The 11,781-nt window shown below is 48.1% G+C and overlaps 1 protein-coding gene across 1 annotated transcript in view; it reads right to left on the bottom strand.

The window, feature by feature from the left end:
- Positions 1 to 3,741: 3,741 nt before the first annotated feature.
- The window catches only part of ero1b (endoplasmic reticulum oxidoreductase 1 beta), a 21,735-nt gene continuing 13,695 nt past the window's right edge, over positions 3,742 to 11,781 (bottom strand). Inside the window, exons 5-16 of the mRNA XM_083933104.1 lie at positions 10,774 to 10,856; positions 10,342 to 10,415; positions 9,422 to 9,542; positions 8,624 to 8,670; positions 8,471 to 8,482; positions 8,270 to 8,296; positions 7,562 to 7,654; positions 6,266 to 6,512; positions 6,033 to 6,102; positions 5,357 to 5,443; positions 4,320 to 4,453; positions 3,742 to 4,230 (exon numbers count right to left, since the gene is read on the bottom strand). Of these exons, the coding sequence (XP_083789230.1) occupies positions 4,170 to 4,230; positions 4,320 to 4,453; positions 5,357 to 5,443; positions 6,033 to 6,102; positions 6,266 to 6,512; positions 7,562 to 7,654; positions 8,270 to 8,296; positions 8,471 to 8,482; positions 8,624 to 8,670; positions 9,422 to 9,542; positions 10,342 to 10,415; positions 10,774 to 10,856 (1,056 nt within the window). The 3' untranslated portion in view covers positions 3,742 to 4,169. The remainder of the gene's footprint in view (positions 4,231 to 4,319; positions 4,454 to 5,356; positions 5,444 to 6,032; positions 6,103 to 6,265; positions 6,513 to 7,561; positions 7,655 to 8,269; positions 8,297 to 8,470; positions 8,483 to 8,623; positions 8,671 to 9,421; positions 9,543 to 10,341; positions 10,416 to 10,773; positions 10,857 to 11,781) is intronic.

Here is an 11,781-nt window from a genome sequence, read left to right as displayed (position 1 = left end):
CAAACGCACGCCACGGTTGGGCTCAAGTTCCTTTGATGTTTGTGAACGTTTGTTTTGCTGCTTTCATCTTTACGAACTTTTCATGTCGTTTGGTTTTAACGTGACGAAGAATCTGCGATTTCCTGTAAATATCAAAATCAGCTGCACACGTCTGCGTTTGTTCGACGTTAACCTCAAAAAATCTGCGAATTATGTTTTAGATTCAGTTTTTTTCAAGTTCAGTGGGAATTTGTTTTTTTAAAGAAATTAAAAAAGTCGGAAGATTGGGACGAGAAAAGTCGTAATTTGAGAAAAAGTCGTATAACCAAAAAAAGTCGTACTTTTTGAGAAAAAGTCGGAAGACTGTGACAAGAAATTCTTTTTTCCTTGAGAAAGTCATATTGTCACCGAAAGAAGTCGTATTATTTAAAGAAAAAGTCGGAAAATTGCGACAAGAAAAGTCGTAATTTGAGAAAAAGTCGTATTACAAAAAAGTTGAAAAAGTCGGAAAATTGTGACGAGAAAAGTTGTAATTTTTGTAAATAAGTCGTATGATTTCGAGAAAAAGTCGGAAGAATGAGACAAGTCGTACTTTTTGAGAAAGTCGTATTTTTACCAAAAAAATGGAATTATTTCGAGAAATGTACGATAATTGACAAGTGACAAAGATCGTAATTCTTGAAAGAAAGTCGTAATATTTTGAGAAAGGTTTCATTTGTTTTGTTGTTTTTACGTCAAACGTATCTTTAGTCGTCTTTAAGCTTTTTGTTGATTCTTCTGGAACGATCGTAAAAACTTTATATTTTTAAAAAACGCTGGTTTTGTAAATTATTTGTACAGAATTTCACCGACGTCGTGTTTTTGTGTTTCGTTTTTGTGTCGACACAAAAAGTTTCACTTCAATAAAACTCGGAAACTCAAAAACGTTTGATTTCTCATTGACTTCTATACAAACACACTTCATCATGCAGCTTTAGGTGGACATTAGAGAGAATGCAGCTTTAAGTGGAGTCTCCTCCTGCTGGACATTAGAGAGAATGCAGCTTTAAGTGGAGTCTCCCTCTGCTGGACATTAGAGAGAATGCAGCTTTAAGTGGAGTCTCCTCCTGCTGGACATTAGAGAGAATGCAGCTTTAAGTGGAGTCTCCTCCTGCTGGACATTAGAGAGAATGCAGCTTTAAGTGGACATTAGAGAGAATGCAGCTTTAAGTGGATTCTCCTCCTGCTGGACATTAGAGAGAATGCAGCTTTAAGTGGATTCTCCTCCTGCTGGACATTAGAGAGAATGCAGCTTTAAGTGGAGTCTCCTCCTGCTGGACATCAGAGAGAATGCAGCTTTAAGTGGAGTCTCCTCCTGCTGGACATTAGAGAGAATGCAGCTTTAAGTGGAGTCTCCTCCTGGTGGACATTAGAGAGAATGCAGCTTTAAGTGGAGTCTCCTCCTACTGGACATTAGAGAGAATGCAGCTTTAAGTGGAGTCTCCTCCTGCTGGATGTTAGAGAGAATGCAGCTTTAAGTGGAGTCTCCTCCTGCTGGACATTAGAGAGAATGCAGCTTTAAGTGGAGTCTCCTCCTGCTGGACATTAGAGAGAATGCAGCTTTAAGTGGAGTCTCCTCCTGCTTGACATTAGAGAGAATGCAGCTTTAAGTGGAGTCTCCTCCTGCTGGACATTAGAGAGAATGCAGCTTTAAGTGGAGTCTCCCCCTGCTGGACATTAGAGAGAATGCAGCTTTAAGTGGACATTAGAGAGAATGCAGCTTTAAGTGGAGTCTCCTCCTGCTGGACATTAGAGAGAATGCAGCTTTAAGTGGACATTAGAGAGAATGCAGCTTTAAGTGGAGTCTCCTCCTGCTGGACGTTAGAGAGAATGCAGCTTTAAGTGGAGTCTCCTCCTGCTGGACATTAGAGAGAATGCAGCTTTAAGTGGAGTCTCCTCCTGCTGGACATTAGAGAGAATGCAGCTTTAAGTGGAGTCTCCTCCTGCTGGACATTAGAGAGAATGCAGCTTTAAGTGGAGTCTCCTCCTGCTGGACATTAGAGAGAATGCAGCTTTAAGTGGACATTAGAGAGAATGCAGCTTTAAGTGGAGTCTCCTCCTGCTGGACGTTAGAGAGAATGCAGCTTTAAGTGGAGTCTCCTCCTGCTGGACATTAGAGAGAATGCAGCTTTAAGTGGACATTAGAGAGAATGCAGCTTTAAGTGGAATAATAAAAACAGTTCATTGATGTTCAGAAATATTTATTTTCTCTTTTTTCAAATAAATATTTTCAACAGATTCAAACTTTTTATTTTTCATAAAGAAAAGAAAGAAAAACTTCATCCTGTGTTTTTACAAACTGTACAAATGTGAATTATTATAGTTTTTAACTTTATTAATAATAATTATATTTAATTATTATACAGATTTAGATTCACACACAAAGAGCGTGAAGATCTGGAACACACACACACACACACACACACACACACACACACACACACACACACACACACACACACACACACACACACACACACACACACACACACACACACACACACACACACACACACACACACACACACACACACACACACACACACACACACACACACACACACACACACACACACACACACACACACACACACACACACACACACACACACACACACACACACACACACACACACACACACACACAATTATAATAATTACAAACCGGGGGGGGGGGGGGGAGTATTTGGAGACAAAAGTCGCAGATATTTGCAATTAATGTCACAAAAAAAAGTCGCAGTTTTTCTAGAAAAAAGTCGCAAATCTACGAGAATAAAAGTCGCAGATTAACGAGATTCAATATCAGAAAAATAGTGTTTTGTTTTACACTTCCTGTTGATGACGGACGCTGCTCTCGGAAATCTGCGACTTTTTAATCTCGTAAATTTGCGACTTTTGTCTCGAAAATCTGCGACTTTTAATCTTGAAAATCTGCGACTTTTGTCTTGAAAATCTGCGACTTTTGTCTTGAAAATCTGCGACTTTTTAATCTCCTTAATTTGCGACTTTTGTCTCGTAAATTTGAGAACTTTTTCACGTAGATTTGCTACATTTCAATATCGTAAATCTGCGACTTTTTACTCGAAACATCACCCCCGGGTCGGTAATTGTTAATATTTCTTTCATACGCCGTCGTAGCTTCGTACGTTTCTCGACTCAAAAACCTCGAGAACTATTTTTCTACGACTTTTTTAGGAACTGAAGAAGAAACGTCGGCGTTTCTGCCGCGACAATAAACAAACAACCACTCCTTCCTTTCTTGACCTTTCACAATAAAAGCGTAGAGTGAAAACAAAGATGGCCGCTGTGTAAACGGCTTCACGTCAAACTGCGACTTTCTTAAAAAAAAAACATTTGTCTCACGATTTTTCCCTGAAATAAATAAATAAGGTCAAAGTTCAACTTTAGCGTAACAGTAAAGACGAATGATTGACAGCTGTCTCGGCCAATCACGCGTCGCTTGTTTGACGTTGCTTCTGTTCGTTCATCAAACACGAGGCAGCACTTTAACGCACACACACACACACACACACGCGCACACGCAGACACACACGTACGCGCACACACACAGACACACACACACACACACGCACACACACACACGCAGACACACACACACACACACACACACACACACACACACACACACACACACACACACACACACACACACACACACACACACACACACACACACACACACACACACACACACACACACACACACACACACACACACACACACACACACACACACACACACACACACACACACACACACACACACACACACACACACACACACACACACACACACACACACACACACACACACACACACAGGTCCAGATCCTCTGTGAGCAACAAAAGGACACGGAGACAGAAGAAGAAGAGACAAACTGAAGGCAGCGGCGGCGGCGTCCTTTTATCGTCCTCATGAGCGTCCACGCCAGGAAGTGATGTCATCCAGAGAGACAAGAAGAAGAAGAGCTCTTTAAGTCACGTGTGTGTCCCCGTCGGGTCCCTGTCCAAACGTCTCGACCGCTCAAAAGACACCAGAAGAAGAGAAAAGGTTGATTGCGGATCTTCCACGGAGGACGGACGGACGGACGGACGCCTCGGCCTCCTGGCGCGGGACACGAGAGCGTCTGTTACCTGTTGTCCTTCAGCAGCAGACGGAAACTGTGCAGCTGGTGGATGCTGGTGGACAACCTGAGGGAGACGGACAGACAGACGCGTGAGACGGGGGCTGGACTCATGTCCCGGGGCGCCAGAGGACGGACGGACGGACGGGGACGCACCTGCTGAAGCCGTTGAGCAACGCCACGATCTCCTGACGCGTCAGCTGGAAGCCTTTGGACGAGCTGCGCTCAGGAAGGTTCTGGATCTCCCGCTCTGAGAAGAGGATCTTCAGGGCCGTCCCCAGACCCTGGGTCTGCACGGGGGACACGAGGGACACAAGAGACACAAGAGGGCAGGAGACAAGATACAGGAGACAGGGGCCACAGGAGAAGAGAGATAAGAGACAAGAGACAAGTTACAGGAGACACAAGGACACGAGGGACACAAGAGACACAGGGGGGACACGAGGGGCACAGGGGGCAGGAGACGGGAGACAAGAGACAGGAGACACAAGGGACAGGAGACAGGGGCCACAGGAGAAGAGAGATAAGAGACAAGAGACAAGTTACAGGAGACACAAGGACACGAGGGACAGAAGAGACACAAGAGGGCAGGAGACAGGAGACAAGACACACGAGGGACAGGAGGCAAGATACAGGAGACATGATACAGGAGAGAAGAGACCCAAAGACAAAGGGACACAAGGGACAGGAGACAAGAGATAAGAGACAGGAGACAAGATACAGGAGACACAGGAGACAAGATACAGGAGACATGAGACAAGAGACAAGAGATAAGAGACAGGAGACAAGATACAGGAGACACAAGGGACAGGAGACAAGACACAGGAGACACAAGGGACAGGAGACACAAGAAACAGGAGACAAGATACAGGAGACATGAGAGACAGGAGACAAGATACAAAACACAGGGGCCACAAGAGACAAAAGACAGGAGACACAGGGACGGGAGACAAGAGAGAGGGGCAGGAACACAAGACAAAGAGACAAAGAGACAAAGAGACAAAGAGACGGAGGAAAACTGTTAGAAAGCTCTGGGACGTATCTGAACTTCCATCACTCTGACGTCCGTCCACACGTCTTCCACTCTTGATTCTCCATCGAGGACGGACGGACACATTTTAAACAGTTAGAGGTGGAGACGTCTCTGACTTCAGGTTCTTAAAGGGACGGAACCACGTCAGGACTCGACTCACCTGCAGTTTCCCCCACAGACGACATTTACTGCAGCCGACACAATCCATGATCCTGGAGATGTTTTTAAAGTGGAGACGGAACTCCTCCTGAAGAACACACACGGACACACACACGGACACACACACACACACACACACACACACACACACACACACACACACACACACACACACACACACACACACACACACACACACACACACACACACACACACACACACACACACACACACACACACACACACACACACACACACACACACACACACACACACACACACACACACACACACACACACACACACACACACACACACACACACACACACACACACACACAGAGACACGGACACACACAGAGACACGGACACACGGACACGGACACACACACACACACGGACACACACACACACAGAGACACACACACACACACACACGGACACGGACACACACACACACACACACACACGCAAACACACACAGACACACACACACACACACACGCACACGCACACGCACACGCACACGCACACACACACGCACACACAAAAAACTGTTATAATAATATTTAGTCACAGACGTGGATCTGTGTTGTCAGCTGCTGTTGTTTGTTTGTTTATTTGTTGTTGTTTGTGTTGTTGTTTGTGTTGTTTTGTCGCTTCAGTGACGTTTCACCTTTAAAGTTTTGGCTTCGATTTTGTGTCCAGCGAACATCGACTTCTCATCAAAGTGCATCGGGAAGGTTCTGGAAGACAAGAGGAGCCGTCAGCGCAGACAGAGACGCAGACAGACGTCCTGCAGACACAGACGCAGACAGAGACGCAGACACAGAGATGCAGACACAGAGATGCAGACGCAGACAGACAGACGCAGACACAGACGTCCTGCAGACACAGCCGCAGCCGTACCTGATCTCACTGAACACCTGCAGCAGCAGCTCCTTCGTGGCTTCGTCCTCTTTTGAGTTTCCCGTGTACAAGTTGATGAACGCTCGCTCGAAGTACGGCGCCACCTTGTAGAGCGCCCGCAGCTCGATCAGGTACAGGAAGTAGAGGTTCTTGAGGCGCCGCGTGCCCTCGCCTTTGGTCTCGGCCGTGTCGAAGCGCTGACGGAACTCCTGGACGTTGGGACCCCACACGGAGCGTCCCCAGCCCTCTGAGGAGGCAGACGCGGCAGAGCAGTGAGTTTAGGACCGGGGTCAGGACGAGACAGACACAGAGACGTGGAGACAAAGACGTGGAGACACAGAGACAGAGACATGGAGACGCGGAGAGATGGAGACAAAGACATAGAGATGTAGAAACACAGGGACAAAGACAATGAGACACAAAGACAGAGGCACAGAGACAAAGCGAAGAGACGCAGAGACACAGAGACAGAAACACAGATGTAGAGACGAGGAGGTGGAAACGTAAAGAGACGCAGAGACGTGGAGACGCAGAGATGCGGAGACACAGAGACGGTGAGACACAGACGCAGAGACACAGATGTAGAGACGTGGAGGTAGAGACGTAAAGACAGAGACACAAAGAGGTGGAGACGTAAAGACGAAGAGACAGAGACGTGGAGGCGTAAAGACACAGAGGTGGAAACAAAGACGTAAAGACACAAAGACGTGGAGGTGGAGGCGTAAAGACACAGAGATGCAGAGACACAAAGACACAGAGACGTGGAGGTGGAGCTGTTAAGACAAAGACATGGAGGCATAAAGACACAAAGACGTAAAGACGTGGAGGTGGAAACAAAGACGTAAAGACACAGAGACATAAAGAGGTGGAGGCATAAAGACACAGAGACATAAAGAGGTGGAGGTGGAGGCATAAAGACACAGAGACATGAAGAGGTGGAGGTGTAAAGACACAGAGACGCAGAGACACAAAGACGTGGAGGTGGAGACGCAGAGACACAAAGACGTGGAGGTGGAGACGTAAAGACACAAAGACGTAGAGGTGGAGGCATAAAGACGCAGAGACATAAAGAGGTGGAGGTGGAGACGCAGAGACACAGAGTTGCAGAGACACAGAGATGCAGAGACATAAAGAGGTGGAGGTGGAGGCATAAAGACACAGAGACATAAAGAGGTGGAGGTGGAGACGTAAAGACACAAAGACGTAGAGGTGGAGGTGTAAAGACACAGAGACACAGAGATGCAGAGACACAGAGATGCAGAGACACAGAGACATGAAGAGGTGGAGGTGTCCTACCGTCCAGCAGGTACTCTGCACACAGGTGGATGTTGATGCTGCTGTGGAGGCCGGAGATGAGTCTGTAGAAGACCCTCTTCTCTAGACACAGACCTGAGGACACAAGGAGACACAAAGAGACACACGGAGACACACGGAGACACAAAGAGACAGACAGAGACAGACGGAGACACACAGAGACACAAAGAGACAGACAGAGACAGACGGAGACACACAGAGACACACAGAGACACAAAGAGACAGACGGAGACAGACAGAGACAAACGGAGACAGACAGAGACAGACAGAGACAGACAGAGACACAAAGAGACGCAAGGAGACACACGGGAGACCCAGGGAGACACAAAGAGACACACGGGAGACACAAGGAGACAGACGGAGACAGACAGAGACAAACGGAGACACACGGTGACACGGAGAGACAAAGAGACAGACGGAGACACACAGAGACAGACGGAGAGACACAGAGACACAAAGAGACACAAGGAGACAGACGGAGACACACGGAGACAGACGATGACACAGGGAGACACAAAGAGACAGACAGAGACAGACAGAGACACACAGAGACACAGAGACACAAAGAGACACACGGAGACAGACGGAGACACACGGAGACAGACGATGACACAAAGAGACACAAAGAGACGTCAGTGTGATTTCATTCTGTCCTCGTCTTCTAAAATAAGAACAGGAGGGAGAACTCACCTTCAAGCCACGTGTAGAAACCTTCTCCTGCAGACACACACACACACACACACACACACACACACACACACAGGCAGAGACACACAAACACACACACACACAGAGACAGACACACACACACACGCGCGGTCAGGTCGGTTCTTCCAGCTCATCTGAAACAATGTGAAGAAGAAGAAGAAGAAGAAGAAGAGTTTCTCTCACCGTCGTCGTCTCCTGCACAAAAACAGAAGAAGAAGAAAAGTCTGTTAATGAAACGTAAACAAACACAAACTTTGATGAGGTCACATCGACATGTGGAGCGGAGGAGCCGGGGATCGAACCGCCGATCTCTGGGTCAGTGAGTGTGAGACTGACCTCTGCTGGGGGCCAGAGGGTTCAGAGGTCGGTACACGGATCTGGGCCTGAGGACGACACCAACGAGGAAGAATCAGTGACACCGTCGTCACGGTAACAAACAACAACAAAAGATAAACGTTACAACCGTGCTAAGTGTGTGTGTGTGTGTGTGTGTGTGTGTGTCCCTGTGTGTGTGTGTGTCCCTGTGTGTGTGTGTGTCTCTGTGTGTGTGTGTGTGTGTGTCTGTGTGTGTGTGTGTGTGTGTCTGTGTGTCCCTGTGTGTGTGTGTGTGTCTCTGTGTGTGTGTGTCCCTGTGTTTGTGTGTGTCCCTGTGTGTGTGTGTGTGTGTCTCTGTGTGTGTGTGTGTGTCTCTGTGTGTGTGTGTGTGTCCCTGTGTGTGTGTGTGTAAGTGTGTCCCTGTGTGTGTGTGTCTCTCTGTGTGTGTGTCTCTCTGCGTGTGTGTGAGTGTGTCTGTGTGTGTGTGTGTCCCTGTGTGTGTGTGTGTGTGTCTGTCTGTGTGTGTGTGTGTGTGTCTGTGTGTGTGTCCCTGTGTGTCTCGGTGTGTGTGTGTGTGTCCCTGTGTGTGTGTGTGTGTCTCTCTCTCTGTGTGTGCGTGTGTGTGTCTCTGTGTGTGTGTCCCTGTGTGTATGTGTGTGTGTGTGTGTGTGTGTCTCTGTGTGTGTGTGTGTGTCTCTGTGTGTGTGTCTCTGTGTGTGTGTCCCTGTGTGTGTGTGTGTGTGTGTGTGTGTGTGTGTCTCTGTGTGTGTGTGTGTGTCTCTGTGTGTGTGTCCCTGTGTGTGTGTGTGTGTGTCTCACTTGAAGCAGTTCTCCTCGTAGATGCTGTTCCACACTCTCCAGGCTGACGGACCTTTGTATCCAGTGAAGCGCTCGGGATTCAGCAGCAGATCCACGTACTCTGCATCAGGAGAGGTTTCATCTACACACACACACACACACGCACACACACACACACACATGCAGAGAGACACACACGGAGACACACACACACAGAGACAGACACAGAGACAGACACACACACACACACAAGCTCAGCACAGATGTGATAAACTCAGTTGTGTTAACTGAGGGCGCCCTCCCACTGTGCCTCCGTCCCGTGCCCCAGCACGTGTCACGGCTAAAGTCTGGTTCCTTTGACCAGTGTGAGTGCAACCGTACCACGTCTAGGAGCGGCACGCTTGCCGTCCACGGCCCGTTTGGGAGAGGTGGGCTTTAGTAAAGCACGTTTGCACGTGTACGAGCACGAGCGTGCGCACGTGTACGAGCACGAGGCCTACGGCGGTTCTGAGGTCATTTCCTGTGCGCCTGTTGGGACGTAGAAAAAAGAAGGAGGGACCATGCGCGGACATTTCAAACAATGGCGGTGAAAGGTTCACGTTGGTGTGATGCGGAGGTGGAGTGTTTACTGCAGATTTGGTCGATGAAAAGATTCAAAAACAGTCGACAAGACGCACAAAAACTCCGAGGTCTACGGAAAGATCTGGAAACAAAGCCACGCATCGCCATGACGTCATCAATGCGTGTGACGTGTTGCGGCGTGATGACGTATAGGCAGCAAGAAGCATTCTCCGAGGCCCAGGTAGTGTGAGTACAAACGGGCCTGGAGGGGGGGACAAGGACCCTAAAGCACGGGGCACGGGACGGAGGCACAGTGGGAGGGCGCTCTAACCTGTGACGGAGGCACAGTGGGAGGGCGCCATAAAGTGTCGTTTTCTCACCGTCCAGTTCACAGAAATGATCCTGGGCGTCGTCGTGTCTCGCCCAGTCAGCGAACGCCTCCTTACTCCGGTTACTGCGACAGGAAGTGAAGCAAAGTTAGTGTTATTCCAATTTTGCATCTATTTTTAGTCATTTTGCATCTTTTTGTAATAATAATAATAAATATGTAATAATGTTAATAAACAGAGAATAATAAATAAATAATATATTAAATAATAATTAAAGTGCGGCCGTGACTCTGAGACCAAAGTCTGTTCCTGTCGTTCTGGTTTGTTTGAGTTATTTTTAGACTTTAGAGTCGAGCAGCTTTTTATCTTTGTTCTGAGTCGGCGGCTCGATTCCGATGCCACGTCGGCTCAAACGTGTTTCCAGTGACTCTGCTGGGAAACTGGCAGCAGACGGGTGTTTATCAGCGGGGGGGGCGGCGTCACCTCAGGGTGCTGTTGATGGCGCCCAGCTCTTCGACCTGTTCACACTCCGTCAGGTCGGACATCGTGTCCGCGGCGTGGGAGAACTGCGGAGAGAGAGACGGGACCGTTACTCTTGATGAGATCAAAGTCACAGATTTATGATCCAGGATAATTTAAGCACAGATTTGTTTCTTTGAGGTCGTTCAGACGCGTTTCCTGCCGTCGCTGCTCCGAGGTCAGTGTTTTAAAAACAACGTGTTTCTTTGACCTTGAGACGCAAACAGACGTTCAAACACGGGGCGGCGAGCCAACGACCCTCAGCCTCTACATGGAAACTGTCAGATAAGCTGAGTGTGTGTGTGTGTGTGTGTGTGTGTGTGTGTGTGTGAGTGAGTGTGTGTGTGTGAGTGTGAGTGTGTGTGAGTGTGAGAGTGAGTGTGAGTGTGAGTGTGAGTGTGAGTGTGAGTGTGTGTGTGTGTGTGTGTGTGTGTGTGTGTGTGTGAGTCAAACACAGCTGCTCCTGAACTCTTAAAACTCGGGGAACGTTGTGTTCAAGTACGAGTTGTTTCCACGGACGCAGCGCTCCAGCGTTTCCGTCTCCATGACGATCTGATCCCATCGTTGAACTAATAAAGTTTCCACGTCACCGCGTGTGTGTGTGTGTGTGTGTGTGTGTGTGTGTGTGTGTGTGTGTGCGTGTGTGTGAATAAAGGACACACAGATACAAACGTACTGAACTGTTGTTTCTTCATGCGTTTGTAAAAATGTTGTTAAATGAAAAAGTAACAGAGAAAGTAGAATCAAGGGCGACACGGTGGAAAGGTGGTTAGCACTGTTGCCCGATGTCAGCTGGGATCGGCCCCAGCCCCCGACGACCCCGACAGGGACAAGAGGTCGAAGATGAATGGACTTAAAGGTTGAATCTTCCTGTCCCGTTGTGTTTCCATGGCAGCAGCCAATAGCGTTGGGCGTTGCTGGTTGCCAGGGTTGTCTGTTGTTGGGTGCAGCTACTGTAGGCTGGTTGCCAGG

This window comes from Echiichthys vipera, assembly GCF_963691815.1.
Source record: "Echiichthys vipera genome assembly, chromosome: 2".
NCBI lineage: Eukaryota > Metazoa > Chordata > Actinopteri > Perciformes > Trachinidae > Echiichthys > Echiichthys vipera.
The sequence above is the reverse complement of the archived record's forward strand: the minus strand, read 5'-3'. Positions and strand labels throughout refer to the sequence as shown.